This window comes from Mercenaria mercenaria, chromosome 5 (assembly GCF_021730395.1).
Source record: "Mercenaria mercenaria strain notata chromosome 5, MADL_Memer_1, whole genome shotgun sequence".
Lineage (NCBI taxonomy): Eukaryota > Metazoa > Mollusca > Bivalvia > Venerida > Veneridae > Mercenaria > Mercenaria mercenaria.
Genome location: NC_069365.1, coordinates 48,703,354 through 48,722,313, shown reverse-complemented (window position 1 = coordinate 48,722,313; position 18,960 = coordinate 48,703,354). Strand labels below are relative to the sequence as shown.

The 18,960-nt window shown below is 32.8% G+C and overlaps 1 protein-coding gene across 6 annotated transcripts in view; it reads right to left on the bottom strand.

Moving 5' to 3' along the window:
- Window positions 1–15,634, bottom strand: part of LOC123557106 (uncharacterized) — a 53,175-nt gene extending 37,541 nt beyond the window's left edge. For 2 of the 6 annotated variants that reach the window (XM_053543455.1, XM_053543459.1), the window contains exons 1-13: window positions 15,503–15,634; window positions 15,003–15,029; window positions 12,875–13,087; window positions 12,319–12,351; window positions 11,677–11,883; window positions 10,145–10,201; window positions 9,877–9,921; window positions 9,178–9,384; window positions 8,071–8,109; window positions 7,505–7,711; window positions 6,308–6,364; window positions 6,005–6,049; window positions 5,291–5,497 (exon numbers count right to left, since the gene is read on the bottom strand). In XM_053543455.1, coding sequence (XP_053399430.1) covers window positions 5,291–5,497; window positions 6,005–6,049; window positions 6,308–6,364; window positions 7,505–7,711; window positions 8,071–8,109; window positions 9,178–9,384; window positions 9,877–9,921; window positions 10,145–10,201; window positions 11,677–11,883; window positions 12,319–12,351; window positions 12,875–13,087; window positions 15,003–15,029; window positions 15,503–15,578 — 1,420 coding nt within the window. In that variant the 5' untranslated portion in view covers window positions 15,579–15,634. The remainder of the gene's footprint in view (window positions 1–5,290; window positions 5,498–6,004; window positions 6,050–6,307; window positions 6,365–7,504; window positions 7,712–8,070; window positions 8,110–9,177; window positions 9,385–9,876; window positions 9,922–10,144; window positions 10,202–11,676; window positions 11,884–12,318; window positions 12,352–12,874; window positions 13,088–15,002; window positions 15,030–15,502) is intronic. The other 4 variants (XM_045348370.2, XM_053543456.1, XM_053543457.1 and 1 more) reach the window with 4 other exon arrangements.
- Window positions 15,635–18,960: the final 3,326 nt, after the last annotated feature.

The following is an 18,960-nucleotide window of genomic DNA, read 5'->3' as shown; positions in this document are numbered from 1 at the left end:
CAAATCATAAAATATTGTATAAAAAATATTATGTTATTTCGATCCAATACTGTCTGAAAGAAACAAATATCCGCTAAGTTATGAAGTTGAATGCAATTTTCCTTTCTTCAGGAAGTTAATGAGTACTACAGATGACGTATTTTTCAAATAACGATAACAATAGGTATCATTTATAGTTTATTTTATAAAATCTGTAAGCAGGACAAATTAACAGTAAAAAAAATAATTGGGGACGTATAACCGATTTGAGTGTATAAATTTAAGTAAAACTCGTCTAGTTTTTCTTTCTTAATATGTATTTGTAACTTTAAGAAAAAAGTTTACTGTCGTTAATTTTTACCTTTGAAACTCAGTATAACTGATTTTTGTCTTCAGTATCAATTCTAATATTTTTGTTTCTGTTAAAACACGCTAACGCTAAAATGACGTCACGTTAGCGTGCGATGACGTCAATATTTTTGCTGCGACCAAGAAAGAGCGCTTCTATATTTTATCTACTGTTTTATATTAGAATCGAAATAATGTATAGCAAAATCAATCGAGTTTTACTTAAATTAATACACACAAATCGGTTATACGTCCCCAGAATAATTCACTCGGGCTATTCCGCGGACGTATAACCTATTTTCGTGCATTAATAACGTTAAAACACGGTTTTTTTCTTTACATTATTTCTTATTATACGTGATTAAGTTTCATAATGATTTTCATCTACTGTGAAATCATTTAACTTCTTGGGCTTGAAATTTCGTGGTGTTTTGCCAAAACGGCTGTTTTAAGGGGATATAACGTCGTAGAGTTTGGCCTTTTGAACATAAAACGTATGGGAATTTTACTGCATCGTTGGGATTAAATTTCGCGTATTGAAAATCAGTTACCGTCGAAAACTAATGATTTCACAGTATGCTTAACACAATGTCGTTTTAGCCACAGATCATAAACACAGTGCGAATCTTTCCGTCTGATTATGAAACACATATTCGAATTATTAAATGATTGTTTAATGTGTGAAAATCCTTGTGCTGGCTGTCTGATATGAAGTAAGTAAGTGCTCTGTTGATTTATACGGTTGGATGTCCTGTCCCTGCTGAAATAAAAAACAACATACTCACATTTGTCATCAACAATTTAAACGAATGTATAGGTTATATAATCAACAAAACCGAAGGGTGTAAGTAACAGGTTATTATAAGTTCTTTGCTACAGGGAGCAAACACACTTGGAAGAACTTCTTAAAGAATTCAGATGCGTAAAGCATAAGACAATTGTTGGAAATGATTGCGAGTGACGCAAATATTCTTGAAGATTTAACAAAAGTGATGACTGAAGTTCCCCAATGCTCAGTTGTTAATTGGTTGCAATGAGAAAATCTCACCGAGAGTACCTTTGATGCCAACCTAACAAAGTAACGAAATATTAGAGATAAACAAAGAAATATTCATTTCGTCGAAAAGTTTAACTAAGTTTGCACGACTTAGTATGGAATAAGGAAATGAGTGGAAGCTTGGACCACAGACACTTAAATTAAACAGAAGTATATTCTGTTCCATGAGATGTCGATCTTCGCAGTCATAAACACTTAGGAGATTTTTTTGCCTTACCTGTATCTATCTATTTGTCTATCCTAAAATTATGGTTCTGTTTCTTTCACTTTATGAAATTTATTAAATGTTGCATATTCTTATATAAATCATAAATATAGAGGTTGTTGCAACTGCACACACTCTATTCTGCATAATTCTAAACATGCGATTTGTACGTGCAACCTCTGGGAAAAAGTATTTCATATATTGCGACGAGACGTATGTTAATAATTTTAGCAGTTCGAGCTTCGCCTTTGGGGAAAAAAACTCATAGGAATTAGAACAAACCAGCAAAATATAGCTTCACCTAAAGAAAAGCTGTTTGACTGTAAATGTATTATGCCATTTGGTACAAAGGTTACCTTGTGAATAATTCTTGTACGGGGCTATTCTTCATCATTCCCTAAAACAAAATACATTGTCAACTTCATTCTGACGCATGTACCTTTAGAATATTGCACAGTGATAGAAATTAAATACTGGTACTAGTATACTGGTATACTTATCAGGGAAAGTACTTTCAGTGAGTTTTATTCTCGTGTTGAAATTGTACGCAGAGCGAATGTTTAAAACTTGACTCTTACATAACAAGTATTTTAATTAACTCTTGCGTGGTAGCAACCACAAAATGTAGTTTCTGTACAAACAGTTTTATTTCTCTTTCCTCCGAAAGAATCAATGGTTAAGTCATAAGACGAAAAATATGCTAAGTTTATGCAAGATTTATTTAATTCCGCATTTATCAAGAATCTAAGCTATATGTGCCCACTTACGTATGAATTATGCACCAATACTTTGGTATACACGTTCGCACTTTTCGGCGAAAGTTTTTATGCAAAGAGATAGATACACATTTAGCACTGCTAAAATTTACTTTACCTGTACACTGAACTAGGTTCTCGTGATTACACACTTTAATACTCCCGTCAAACAAAGTTCTAGCTGGACACTCTTGCTTTGCCCACTTATACGTCACGGAACCGTCAGACTGAGTTGACGCATGCTCACACTGGCAAAAGTTCACACACCCGGAACTTTTCAGAGGAAGAAGACGCGTACGTTCATACACGAACTGATTGCACATACCTGTGATAAAATATAAATTATAATGTTGGTGTTTCCGCCAGTTTATATATACAAAACGAGTCTACATGTTTTGATTATGTTTTTATATGTGCACACCTTTGATGTGATAATAGTTACTTAACACCTCATGTTCTTTTATTCTGTATTGAATATATGTACGCACCCTCCTGGATGATACCCTTAATCTCTACGACCCAGCAAAATCCAAACCCCCTTATCATCCCGATACATAAGGACTAACAAGTAACAAAATAACAAAAGCGTCATAATACAGACCGTTATGTTTGCTGTATATATCTGCCAAGAAGCAAAATACCGACCAACTAAATTGAGGTTGCGACAACTTCTAAATTCATTTAAATTTGCGCAGTATCAACAAAAATGACTAAATATATTCAACAGATTCGTCTGAAAGAAAATATTTTAACCAAAGAACATTAAATCGAAGTTGACCTACCTTTCCTTGAATGTAATAAATGAGCATAGATTATTTATTTAAAAGATATTATCATTAAAGTGTATACCATGTTCTCGTTGACATTCAGCATCACCGTCATCATTCCCTGAAATCAATATAAACACTAGAAGTTCGTTTTAGTTTATAAATACATGCAAAAATATGCTAACTGAAATACCTGACTTCATAACATTACATTAGACATTCTAATACTAGATTTTTCAGTCTCGATAATGCTTCTTGAAAACGCAATGTTCGCATAAATCCAGATTGCGCTGAATATAAATTTTCATTATAACACTACATCAGCTTTGTATATTATTTACGTGGTCTAAGATGCAGTTGATGTATTTCTTACTTACATGCTATAGGGAATGAGATATTAAGTCTGTCATTTTTATCCAGTTCTTTCTTAACACTAGCGGAATAAACCTTTTCTATTGTTTGTATTGGAGGTCCACTTAGGGTCATTACCATTTCATTGAACTTTGTAACGATTTTGATTGTAGCAAATGTTCATGTTATTACTATTACATCAAACTTGGTAGGCATACCCTTTGTAGCGAATGTCCATGTAGGGCAAATACTATTAAACTGAACTTTGGTAAATATATTGTTTGAAGTGACTATTCATGTAGGGCAATTAGTATTACATTGAACTTAGTAAGTATACTGTTTGAAGTGAATGTTCATGTAGGGTAATTACTATTGCACTGAACTTTGGTAAGTATATTGTTTGAAGTGAATGTTCATGTAGGGCAATTACTATTACATTGAACTTAGTAAGTATACTGTTTGAAGTGAATGTTCATGTAGGGCAATTACTATTACATTGAACTTTGGTAAGTATATTGTTTGAAGTGAATGTTCATGTAGGGCAAATACTATTACACTGAACTTTGGTAAGTATATTGTTTGAAGTGAATGTTCATATAGGGCAATTAGTATTACATTGAACTTAGTAAGTATACTGTTTGAAGTTAATGTTCATGTAGGGTAATTACTATTGCATTGAACTTTGGTAAGTATATTGTTTGAAGTGAATGTTCATGTAGGGCAATTACTATTACATTGAACTTAGTAAGTATATTGTTTGAAGTGAATGTCCATGTAGGGCAAATACTATTACACTGAACTTTGGTAAGTATATTGTTTGAAGTGAATGTTCATATAGGGCAATTAGTATTACATTGAACTTAGTAAGTATACTGTTTGAAGTGAATGTTCATGTAGGGCACTAACTATTACATTGAACTAAGTAAGTATACTGTTTGAAGTGAATCCTCATGTAGGACAATTACTATTACATTGAACTTTGGTAAGTATATTGTTTGAAGTGAATGTCCATGTAGGGCAAATACTATTACACTGAACTTTGGTAAGTATATTGTTTGAAGTGAATGTTCATGTAGGGCAATTAGTATTACATTGAACTTAGTAAGTATACTGTTTGAAGTGAATGTTCATGTAGGGCAATTACTATTACCTTGAACTTAGTAAGTATACTGTTTGAAGTGAATGTCCATGTAGGGCAAATACTATTATACTGAACAATGGTAAGTATATTAATTGAAGTCATTGTTCATGTAGGGCAATTAGTATTACATTGAACTTAGTAAGTATACTGTTTGAAGTGAATGCTCAAGTAGGACAATTACTATTACATTGAACTTAGTGAGTATACTCTCTGTCGCGGAAGGTCATGTAGGGCAACTACAATGACATTGAAGATGTTTATTATACTGCGGAAGCAATGGGAACTTCTAAAGTCCATCGATAAAGGTGGACTGAACGTAGAAGAAAATTAAATGTAGGCAGACACGGTGAGAACGGGCCGTCTAAAGCATAATGCCTCTCATTGATGCAAACAGGACTTCCATCATTTATTTAAAAGAAATTGCATACAACAGTTGCCTAAACGTAGTAGACCCGTAATTATATTTGTCTTATTCCACCCGACTATGAGTTCTCGTATCATTTTTCGGCATTTTTCTTTCGTTATTATATCTGATACAGTCACATATATTTCCGAAACAGATAAATATAATGTGTCCATTACTTTGATATTCCGTTCTATGTTGTGAAGAAAGAGTTATGGCAGAAAAGTGCGAAAATAACGTAGAACGAATTATTAAGGCTTTATATAGGAAGTTAATATAGTTACCTGTACATTGAACTAGGTTAGCGTGATTACAGACTTTAATGCTCTCGTCAAACAAAGTTCCAGCTGGACAAAGCTGCTTCGCCCACTTGTATGTCACGGAACCGTCAGATTGAGTTGACGCATGCTCACACTGGCAAAAGTTACTACATCCGGAACTTCTCAGAGGAAGCAGGCGAATATTTGCATATGTGTTTTGATTACAAACACCTGTATAGTAAAATTTGTGACTTAACACATTATTATAATCAATAACTGTTCCTAAAAGATATAATTCTGTTTTGAGTGTACGTACAATTTATTTTGCAAACTCTTAGATATCTTAATATTCATACTGGTCAATTTAACATGTTTTCCGCGTTAGACAAGAGTCTTAAGAGTACGCTGATTTATGCATGCCAAAGCGACGTAAATACTAATAATTTTACTAGGTTTGATAATCGTTGTAAAATGATAAATCTTAATGATATCAAATGGTTTATACTTGTAATGAATACCTTACAGACAGAGATATGTCAAGCTACGTTAACTATGTATCCACTTTAAAAAGCTTGAGTCAATTTTATTAAACAATGGTAGTATTTTGTCTAATCTGAGCAGGTGAAGGGTTTGTGTTTATTCAAAGTTTCCAATATGTTATTTGAAAATATCTATAATAATTATGGATTGTTATATTCGTATTTCCGTTTAAATAATAATAATAATATGAATTAATACCATGCTCCCGCTGACATTCAGTATCACTGTCATTATTACCATTAACTGAAATGAAATTAAGTAAAAACAGCTGCTTTTATGGAAAATCCTTTCGGGGGTGTTTTAAATTAATAACTGAAAAATATATGTTACAGTATATACTTTATTATAATCAAACATTCTTTTGCTTAAGAACTTGGTTTAATTGTATATTTTGTACATTTTCTGACAAGGTGAACTTTTCTATTTGAAACGAAATATGAAAAAATACAATTACGAATATTTTATTTTTTGACCGTGAAAATCGCAATTAAGTTATATTACCGTCTGAAGATTTTGTTGTGCGAGCTACCTTTGTTGTTGTTTCTTCTTTCGCCTTTTCTGCAAGTTTACAAATAATCAAGTCTAAGATCTTTCCTTTAAATACATGAGACTGCAATGTGGTTTGCAATAAGCTGAGAAAAGGAATGAACAATGAATATGCTGTTTTGCAATTTCAGAAGGGAGAACCTTCGATTTTCCATTAAAAATGATCATTCTGTGGGTATTTGCTCAGAAGATCTTTCCTAACGTTGGAAAGCTGAATGTTTAAAAGTTTGGGTAAACCTATTGCCTTATCGTACTGATAATAGATCTATATTTTTGCTAATTTTCAGAAAGAAAAGTAATCGAGATCTCACATGTTAGGCAGTAGTAGAAACGTCTCGCTCGTTTTACTGTATTTTGTAACTACTTTAGCGTTCAAGAAGTAGGGAGAATCATAAATTTGTTTTCTGAACGGGATTCTTCACATACTGTAAAGTGTTTTCGTATAATCAAAGTCAAATAATTATTTTGCATGAAATTATTTTACAACCTGATTTTTTTTTTCACAGTCCATATGAATTTTTAGACAATATCTTGCTATGATTATAATGAAAACTCTGTTTGGATTAAAACAGTCATGAGTACAAAAACTATTATCTCCATTTGAAATAGCAGATCTGTAACGCCACTCAACAATTCTTGTGTTTACTTATTTTCATACGGCATTTCTTCATTTAATTTAGTCGGATGTAAATGATGCTCAAATGGCTTTCCATAAAAACCGAAAGATGCCGAAATCGAATATTTGCCGTGATTTCGGGCCCACTACCTTAACTTACAATTCCCTTATTACGAGCCATAAAATATAATTATAGACTAACAAACATGTATGACAGAACATGTAAAGGTCGTATAGATCAAACAGTGATATGTTAAAAATTTATGCAACAATAATATGGAATGTACAGGTCTCAAAGAACAAAATATGAGAGACTGAAACATGCAGAAATAAAAACCTTAAAAGTATGGAATTTTCACAGTGCACAAAACTATAAGAGACTGATTATTTAAACAAGCATTACAAATATACATATAGAACCTTTATTGGATATACATTGTCAGGAAATATACAACCTGTGCGAGCTCAAAAGCAAACAGTAAATTAGGGGGTCTAGTATGCAGCTGTAATCCGTATTCAATCAAAATAATATTTACCTGTACATTGTACTAAGTTAGCGTGATTACACACTTTAATACTCTCGTCAAACAAAGTTCTAGCTGGACATTCCTGCTTCGCCCACTTATATGTCACAGAACCGTCAGACTGAGTTGACGCATGCTCACACTGGCAAAAGTTCACACACCCGGAACTTTTCAGAGGAAGAAGACGAGTATGTTCGTACGTGAACTGATTACACACACCTGTGAAGTAGTATTTGCTACATTACACAGTAAGTCAGAACATGCCTCAAAACCACACACCATATAGAAGAAAAAATGTAAAACTAATACCAGGCATAGAATACTTTACTAAGTTTTTCTAGGAAAGACAATATTCAGATGATCACAGAAGTTATAAAGTTATAAATAAGGATTATTATATTTTTTTAACATCAGGCAATCCATTAAAAGATTAAGGTATGCATGTAATTTATCAGAATTACATGTCATTGTGTTTTGTCCAGAAACAAAAGTAGCCAAATCTGAACGTCATTCAAAACAATACAATACACGTAGGTATGTAACATATACATATATATATATATAACATAAGTTTCTACCATGTTCCTGTAGACAATCCGCCTCACCGTCATCATTCCCTGGAACCATACAAATAAAAACATGACTAAAATATGTCATTTAAGTTTTATTTAACACTTCCAATATAACCTTACGTTATTACTGTACTGCAACATGTATAAAGCTTAGAATTTTGTTTTTCTGGTCGGCGTTCCGAATCGGTGCCACACTGTGTTCCTGTATGGTCCATTGACTTCGAATGTATGCTAAACTATTTTTGTTGGCTTATATAATTGCATATTAATCTTCTGATCACGTATTCGTATCATTTAGGGCTGTAAGATACAGATTGTATATTTTCTTGAACGCATTATACAGATCCAACGTTTCTCAGGGAAGTAGACAGTCAGATGTACACAATATTATACCTAGTGGAAAAAACACCTTACTGATCCTTTTAGTGAAATAACTGTTACGAATATTTCACTTGGTTGGCATACTTCTTGAGGTGAATGTTCTTGTAGGGCGGTTACAATTACATTGAACTTGGTAAATATAGACGTTGGCGTGGAGGGGTCATATAGGGCAATAATTATGACATTAAGAATGTTGAGCATACTGTGGAAGCAATGGGAACTTCTTTAGTGTATCAATTAAGATGGACTGAAATTCTCCTAATGCATATAGAAGAAATGAAATGTAGGTAGGTATGGTAAGAATGAGCCGTCTACGGATTCATGCTAGCAATACAAGGAAGTTAACATCGAATTGAAATGTGTTTCATTATAAACTTGTAAAGCATAATACTTTTCATGCACGCTAACAAGACCTCTAACATTTGTATCTAAGATACAGATGTATATAATAGTTGACTTAATTCGCCCGACTATGAATTCTCGTATCTTTTCCCGGCATTTTCATTCGGTATTGTATCTGATAAAGCCACATAAAATTCCGCACCAACATGTGAAAGACCACTTTGCATACGGATTAATATAAGGGGTCCATTAGCTTGATATTCCATTCCATGCAGTGAAGGAAGGGTTATAATTCCATGCAGTGAAGGAAGGATTATAACAAAATAGCGCGAATAAAAAGCCGTCAAACGATTGATAAAAAGACTTTATTTAGGAAGTTAATATATTTACCTGTACATTGAACTAGGTTAGCATGGTTACAGACTTTAATGCTCTCGTCAAACAAAGTTCCAGCTGAACAAAGCTGCTTCGCCCACTTGTATGTCACGGAACCGTCAGACTGAGTTGACGCATGCTCACATTGGCAAAAGTTGCTACATCCGGAACTTTTCAGGGGAAGCAGGCGAATATTTGCGTATGTGTTTTGATTACAAACACCTGTAGAGTAATATTTGTTCTATAATCCATTATTATGAACTGCAACTTTTATTACAATTCATAATTATGTTTCTTGAGTGCAGTACAGCTTGTTTTGCAAACTCTTACATATTATAACATTCGTAATGGCTTATTCCATATGTTGTCAGTGTTAGATGAGTCTCCAATACTAAGAGTATGATGATTTATGCATAGTAAAGCGACATAAATATTTAATAACTACACTGGGTTTAATATTTGTTGTAAAGTCATAAAACTGAATGGATACCTTACAGCTAAAGATGACAAGGCAGGTTACGTTTACAATGTACCCATCTTAAAACAACTTTTGTAAATTGGCTTCGATCAACTTTGTTAAACAATGGTATTTTTTCAAACTGAACAGGTGAATGTTTGTATTTATTCCAATTTTTGCAAGATGCTATTTGAACATATCTATTATTGATGGTTTTATTTGTATTTTGTTTAAATAATAACGATATAGATCTATACCATGCTCCCGCTGACATTCAGTATCGCTGTCACCATCATCATTAACTGAAACAAAATAAAGAAAAAACTGCTTTTATTGAAAATCCTTTAAGGGGAGGTTTCAATCAATAAATGAAAATTATATGTATACCGAAGATTTTGGGTTTAAATCTTATACATTTGCTGTCAAGGAGAATTTTTTACCTTGGAAACCAAATACAAAAAAGAGACCTATAAAACTACGAATATTAACTGATCATGAAAATAATAATACAGCAGCTTATATTACCGTCTGAAGTTTTTGTTGTGCGAATTGCTTTCGTTGTTGTCTCTTCTTTTACGTTTTCTGCAAGTGAATAAAGGTTAGATAATAAAGCCTTAGAATATGGTGTTCTGGAGAGCTGTTGTGATATAGAATGTTTGGAGCTTCACTTTAAATACAAAATAGGCTATCTTTGCTATGGTTTTATAAATCTAGATGACTGGGAAGATTAATGAATATGAATAATTATTCTGTTCGGCAAAAATAAAAGGAGAGAAATGTCTATAATCAGCCTGCGATTTTCTAATAACAATGTATTTCGGTTACTATTTGTTTTTTTTAATAGCTCAAATAAATATATTTGGGTTAACCATTTTGTTGTATCATACTGATAATAATTTTTGCGAAATTTTCAGAAAGAAAAAGTGATCGAGATGCACACATATCATTCTTAGTCTGTTACACTGATCTGTCTTATCGGATTAATATGTAGTATTTAACGCGTGGAGGAGTCTAATATCATTCTAACATGTTCAGCGGAAGTGGAACTTCTCGATTGGTAAATATATTTATACTTTTCCTTACTTCCGGAACTTGAACTTTTTTACTAAATGTAGTAACTTGCTTCCCGTTTTACTATATTTAGTAACAACTTAATCTTTCTGGAAGTAGGGGAATAATAATTTTTTTTTTTAAGGGATGTTTCCTTTGCAGTGAAGTGCTTTCCTTTAATACAAACTTATCAAATACGATTACGAATGTATTTCGATTGTCCTGCAACAGCAGCCTTTACACTTGGAATATTCATACTAGTCTTTTGGGACCAAAGGGTTCATTCAATAAATAACAGAAACGCTCGTAACCTATCATGAAGTCAGTCAGTCAGAGTCATTGTTTTACTTGAAAGTATTTTACAACTTGATTTATTTTCACAGCCTGTATGAAATGTTAGGCAAAATTCTGCTATGATCCAAATGAAAACTCAGTTCCGAATAAAACAGTCGTGTGCACAAAAATATTATCTTCATTTAAAGTAGTAAATCTGTAACGACACTCGACAATTTTCGTGTGACTACGTATTCTCGTACAGCGTTTCGGCATTCGTCGGATGTACAAGTTGCTCAAATGGCGTTCCATATAAACCGGAAACGGAGAGCATGTAATTTGCCATTATTTCGGGCCAACTACCTTAACTTGCAATTCGCTTATAAGAGTCATAAAATATAATTATAGGCTAACAAAAATGTATGTTTGACAGAACATGTTTAGATGGTATAGGTATGTTAAAAATTTATACAACATTATGGGACGTCTTGGCCACAAAGTACAAGACATAGGTTACTGAAACATGCACAAATAAGGACTATTATGAAATGCACAAGTCACGAACGTACAACAGATGCACTATTCAAACATGCATTGCAAATGTACATGTAAACCTATATGGGGCGTCCCTTGTCACAGAACCTACAAGCTGCGTAAGTACAAATTAATGCTCACGAGATATGAGGGAGTCTAGTGCCCAATGGCGTTCACTGTTCAATTAAAATAACATTTACCTGCACAATGAACTAGATTAGCGTGGTTACAGACTTTAATACTCTCGTCAAACAAAGTTCTAGCTGGACACTCTTGCTTCGCCCACTTGTATGTCACAGAACCGTCAGACTGAGTTGACGCATGTTCACACTGGCAAAAGTTCACACACCCGGAACTTTTCAGAGGAAGAAGGCGAGTGTGTTCATATGTGAACTGATTGCACACACCTATGATTAAAGTCAATCGTATAAGTGTTTGTATAGTCCGTCAATCTATATTATATCATCGTATTTGAAAGTAGTGAAATCCGCATTTAGTTATATTCCGCATAGCATCTTTGTATACACGTACCTCCTCACCGGTATCAACGGGGTTATTGTTCTGGGCTCCTTTTCATCAATTAGTAAAGTTCCAATCCTATCATGCTTATTGATTATTATTTGCGTTCAATCTTTTCAAGCAATGGCTTTGTTAAGATATGTTTAGAGACTTCTAACCAAAACGGACTCAGGCAGTCCTGAGTATTGTTAATAGTACGATGAACTTAGTTACAATGTAACAGTTTCTTGTGAAAACGAAATCAGTATTTAGATATTCGTCAGCAACAGATACAAATTGAAAGGAAAATTTATAATTTCTTTACAAAATATTTGTAAATATACCATGTTCTCCTTCACAATCGTCACCCACGTTTGCTGAAAATCAAAATGCGGTGACTAATTAAAGTCAGTGTTTAGAATAATTATTGATCATTTGCTAGTTTTTGTCATTTGTCAGATTTTCTAGCTTTTATTTGATGTGAAAAACTGTCATTCTTGGGGCATAATTTGTTACAGGCTGACGGTCCTTATAAAATAATTATCAATTTAAAAGAATGTAAATACAGTTTATTGCAACCATTGCCCTTTATATTGTTATTAGAATGTATTTCCCATAACAAATGTATTTCCCATAACAAAACCATGCTCTGCTGCATGCCTATATAATCTAGAGAGCATGTTACATTTATATTTACAACAGAATGTCCCTGTGAAACTTAAATTGTATGAAATAATTAAGTCAAGGAAATTAAAAATGCTTGTGAACAAAAAATAAGTCGTACATATCTTTTTTTCTGTATATAATACCATTATTATGTTATTAAGTTTGATATTCTTTTCTACAATACGGGAAGGTCAACCTTATAAAAAGAACGAAAAGTGATTATGCTATTATTACCGTTGCACTGCACTTGGTTAGCATGGTTGCACACACGGGCTGGAAGACTTTCATCAAACAAGGTTCCTGCTGGACATTCGTGTTTCACCCACATATATGTGACAGAACCATCCAGCTGAGTTGACGCATGCGCACACTGGCAAAAGTTCTTACATCCGGAGCTTCTTTGTGCAAGCAATCGGACGTTTTCGTACATGAACTGAGTGCAAACCCCTTAAATTGGAACAGCATATCAAACTGTATTCATGTACGAAGGATTTAACTGTTTCAGAAGTAATTAGGCTAGCAATGGTAATTAGATGTGCATTTTTGTACTCTGTAACGTGAATTATAATAGAAATGCAATAATCCTAAGTATGTTGAAATATATACGCCCGTTATAAAGATATAAAGTCAAGGTAGGAATGAAAGCTAAATATATAGATAGATGTATAATTAATTAACTGATATTTTGGTTGACAGCTATAAGTATAAAACTGAACACGTCAGTATCATCAACATTTGAGAAAAAAATCAACCATATATACGAGTTGTGAAGTATATGCATGTTTTTCCAGAGGTTGTGAGTCAATAATATTAAAGTTAGATAGCTGTTAATCTGGAAAATGAAAAGATATTTTCAGCATAAGGAACGTTGTCCTTCAGCATTTTAACTACAGCTTTTACTAGATATTGTTTTGTAACATATGTGTATTTTCTAGATCTAGATATTATCTTGAAATAAAACATTTTCGTGAAAGACACACAGAACATCTTTAAATAGACCAGTAGTGTTTGTTTTTCAATATACATATGAATGTCCTTTACAGATAAGGAACCCTTTTTAGAGCGATTTTCAATTACCGGTACCATCAAATTATGTATTACTATAATGTCAGAAAAATAAAGAATTTGTTTGTATCATTTTAAGATATACTATGCTCATCTTTCTCTAAAATATTCTATCATGATTATTGAGCCGCGCCATGAGAAAACCAACATAGTGGCTTTGCGACCAGCATGGATCCAGACCAGCCTGCGCATCCGCGCAATCTGGTCAGGGTCCATGCTGGTCGCTAACGGTTTCTCTAATTGCATAAAGCTTTGAAAGCGAACAGTATGGATCCTGACCAGACTGCGCGGATGCGCAGGCTGGTCTAGATCCATGCTGTTCGCAAAGCCACTATGTTGGTTTTCACATGGCACGGCTCATATATTGATTTAAATCTAGAAAATCCTCATCAACTATAGTTTCCTTGACTGAACACACAACTTAATTACAGTATGTATGTAGTAGAGCTTCAATCACATTTAATATAAATGTCTTACATGTACTAGTAAAAGCCATTTGTTAAAACGACTTCCTGTTATAAGAGGCACTATATACTCGTAGTGTGCTCTTACTTGGAATGTAGTATTTTAAATATATCATACTGTGCTGTTAATATACACACAAACATGTTTATTGTTTGTTCTAAAAATATCCTAAATTTCATTTGCCGAAACCGGTCTTCATCTTTCAAAATATATATCATGTTTTAAACATGACTTTCTGAAAACAGCATGGAAGTTTCACACAGTTATTGTTACTTTTAAATATTAAATATGTTGCAACAAATATTTGTTACTTATTCATAAACCTGAACCCATATAATAAAACAGTTATTAACTCTTGAGCCATTGGAGATGTTGTGATATCCAATGGCTCAAGAGTCAATAATTGTATATCATTTCATGTTAACATACATACAATGTATCCTAAGGTTAAAAATACTTTTCAGACCTCAATTTGTGTAACCCCGTATATTGCGAAATGTTTCTATACATAATATGAATGTTTTATGTATAAAATCATATTATGTAATATAATATATTAACTTGATATTATATTCTATGTATAAAACCTTGCATAACTACGTTGTGCAATGTTATAGTGTTATAAAATGTTGTATAACATGATTAAATACTGATATACATGGACACTTATATACATTTATATAATGTAATTCATAATAACCGGGGATACGCAGATTAGGATCTGAAAACAAAATGTTTACATTACGAACAATTACAGCCCAGAATATATGCATGTTTGAAACAAAAACAAATAAACATATCTGTTTATTATATGTAAAAAATTAAAAATTACCATGTTCTCTTCTACATATATCATCCTCTAAAATGAAAGTAAACATCGTTACAAGTTACATCATTACATGTTATATTATACGAGTTACATCTTTGCAAGTTACATCATTACATGTTACATTATTACGAGTTACATCTTTGCAAGTTACATCATTACATGTTACATTATTACGAGTTACATCTTTGCAAGTTACATCATTACATGTTACATTATTACGAGTTACATCTTTGCAGGTTACATGATGGCAAGTTACATCAGTGCAAGTTAAATCATTATAAGTTTAATTATTAGAATTCGATCACTGCCTGTTTTTTCATTGTTTCGAGCTAGTTAAATGAAAAGAATTTGAAACAAGTAATTATTGTGATAAGAAATCAAACAAGTGCAAGTATTATGATACTTTCTCTGTTTGGAACATTTAAAGATACTTAGATAAAAAGAAGAGAAAAAAAAAAGAAATTTAGTTGCAATAAAAGAAGAAAAAATTGCGATGAACATACCTTGAGTTACACGCCCCTCTGAGACGAGAAACGATACTGATATATAAAACAAACTCCAAATTGCATAGAGATACATTTTGCGTGTGTGATAGGATTGTAACAATTTCACTTTCTGTAAGGGTATTTGCACTTTTTGACTGCTCATTTTTCAATATATATATAGTGGAAAGTGTTTGTATACTGAAGCCGAAAACAACGCATCCATAGTTTTCTTTTCTTATTTTTAATTGATGGTGAAAACAAAAATCCTTGAAACAGTTTTAAACAGAAAAGGTATATGTTTCCGTTAATTAGGAAAGTAATGTTCATATAAAAAAGAAAATAAAGTACGGAACAGAATGTTGCATAGTGGACATTTTTGTTTGTTTTGGTAAAAGATTGGAATTTTTTAAGCGAGTGTCATGTGACATACGTGAACGTAATCAAGCAGTTGAATATACTTGATCTTTTACTGTAACAACAAACAGTCTGTTCTTGTTTCATGCAATCCAGTGCTGGTTTAGCTAAAATGGATTAACACAAAATTAATTTTGAACCATAAAGTTTACCATTACTCAAAATACGTGACGTCATTCAAAACAAGGCGTCACACGCGGAACAAAATTTGTCCTTTAGTTTCTTAGTTTTTCTTGGTTTAAACAATATTTATTCAACAAATAGTATGTGATTACAATATTAGTTTTTCTTAAAAGGACAAAATACATAGAATCATTTGAATTTTTAATTTATTGAAACAGTGGCGTTATCAGAAAAGAACACACGGTTATAAGTCAATAATCCACTGGAAAGCCAGAATGGAAAAATGCTATTAGGAGACGGGCATTTCATCCAAAAGAACTAATAAAATCAGAGAAAATAATGATATTGTTGATCCGCAGTATACTTTTACTGGCAAAAAAAATCTGATTTATTTATGAAGAATGACAAAACAAAATTACCGTCTGAAAATTTAGATGCGAGTGCTTCCTGATTTCGGATACGATTATATTTTCAATACACCAAACGCCTTATGGTAAAATACGTCATTGTCATGGCCGAAGATTTATAAACTCTACTTCATTATGTCAAAGAAATTCTAAATACACCCAAAAATATGTACTTAACGTTGTCGAGTATTGTTATTGACTTTGATTAAGAATCAACTTTTCAAATATTGATTGTAAAACATTTTAAGTACGAGTCGTATTAAGCCGGTGTTTGTGTTTGCTCTATCAACTAAATACTTAGAAATTCAGGTGCACATAAAAAAATTATGATTGTGCGAGTTACATGTATATTGAGATGTTTTGTCCAATTATTTATGTATTTGTCTTAAACATTTATGCATAGCAGATATTTGGAAATACTAGTAACATATTTCCATATTCTCAATAGCACAATTTTTGTTAGGTTTCACGCCGTACCATCACAATTATAAGTCATATGGTGACTTTCCAGCTTTTGATAGTGGAGGAAGACCCCCAAGCGCCCCTCTGTGCTTTATTTCACCACCGACCTTCCGTAAGCCAGCTGGATTGCTTCCTCATGCAAAATTCAACGTCCCGAGTGAGGCTCGAATCCACATCGACGAGGGGCAAGTGATTCGAAGACAGCAGCCTTTAGCACTCTGACACGGAGGCTCCTCAGTAACACAATTATACCACAATGTAGGTTAAAATTCAATACTCCTAAAACAATATTGATGCGTATAAGCCATAGACATACTTTTTGTAAAGTCCCCTATTCGGACCCGTCCACTAGCCACTATCCCTTAAAATTAAACTATTATGTCATGAATATTAAATATGCGACATCTGGAGTATTTATAAAAGTTTCATTAAAATGATATGCGGTATAAAATAAACGCATCGTGTTCGGTTGTTGTGTAGGTATTGGACACATTTAGCGCCTCAGTCGTACCTGATATTAACTTTCCATATGTCAGTACCTCATTCGTATATGTGCCGGATATTAACTTTGGTTAACTGTACACAAACAATTTGGAACTGAACTTAACTTTACACAAGTCCATCAGTCGCCCCTAATATCAACTTTATCAACTTTAAACAAGAATGGTTACCTCAGTCGTATCTGATAGTAAATTGTATGAAGGAAGCAATGGTATCTATATTGATAGTCTAAAGGTAGTGGTCCAAAAATGACAATCTGCGATAATTTTCTGTTACGGCCGAGGGATGTCGTTAACGTGTACTGGCTACTACTTAATAGTTAATAGAAACAACTGGGAACCTGATGACACAATCACAAGAAGCTACTGATTTATCAGATATCTTAAATTTTACGTCGTCGGAGTGATATAACACCATGTCATATCTTTGGTATTAAACAAGTTTAAAAATATTTGACTTTGAGTCGAAGTATAGAAGTATACCAGCTTTGGTCGAATTGATTTTGTCTACATGTATAACACGGTAAAGAAAGAAGAACTGCGCTATTTCAATAGTAAAAGTGTACATGCGATAACAAATATCATTAATTTGTATCACTCCACTTTTACATTGAAAAAAAAATCTACGTTTGATAGCTTATCGTTTAATATTAATCAATTTAGTACGAAATGACACTCATGTATGGTCCTCTATTCATTTTACTGAATGATAATTTATTAGCATTTCCCAAACATAGTTCAAAATGTGCTTTCTTTCCCTCCCAAATAAGAGACATAAATTTCTATAATCTAAGGGGTTGAAAGTCTTTTGCGCTTAGTTCTTTAAAGATTTATATCTTTTATAATATATTAAAAAAGTACATAAAGCAATACATTTCTCTCATAACCTCTTGGCGACGGACTCCATCAGGAATGCAGGTATGATTAATTCAAGTTGTAGAAATTGTTTCACAAGCGACCTAAAATACACAAAACCTACAAATTTTAGGAAAGGTCTTTTTAATATCTAAATAATTATATATAACAAAACTGATCATAAAGCTGATAACTACAGAACTGTGTCACATAGTTTTAACACCTGTCTTAAAGTTAAATTGTATGACGTTTTTGTGTGGTCAAGGGCATTACCAACTACCGCTGCACGTACAAGGAAATGAAATTTAAAAAAAAGCACTCCAGATATAAAAAATCTGTGAAGTGGGAAAACTATAAAATGCAATAAACATTTGGGTGTCTGTTGTCAACCCTAACTGAAAGCCCTGGTCAAATATTGATGGTATGCGAGACACTATATCGTTTTGTAGGCTTAAGCTATATGGCCAGATTTGCATTATTTGCTCAGGAACTTAGACCCTTAAAAATATATAGGTTTTTATACTCTCTAAATATATTGAAAACGACATAAACCTTTAACGATTTTGTTATGTTTTTGCCACCTTTAATAATAAAGAGCTTAAGGAGAACACCAGGAAGAATTTACAAAAGACGTATGAAATATAGGAGTTTCGTCTCTCAGGGATTAAGTCCTATAAATTATGTAATGCACCGCTTGTTGAATATTGTCATATTT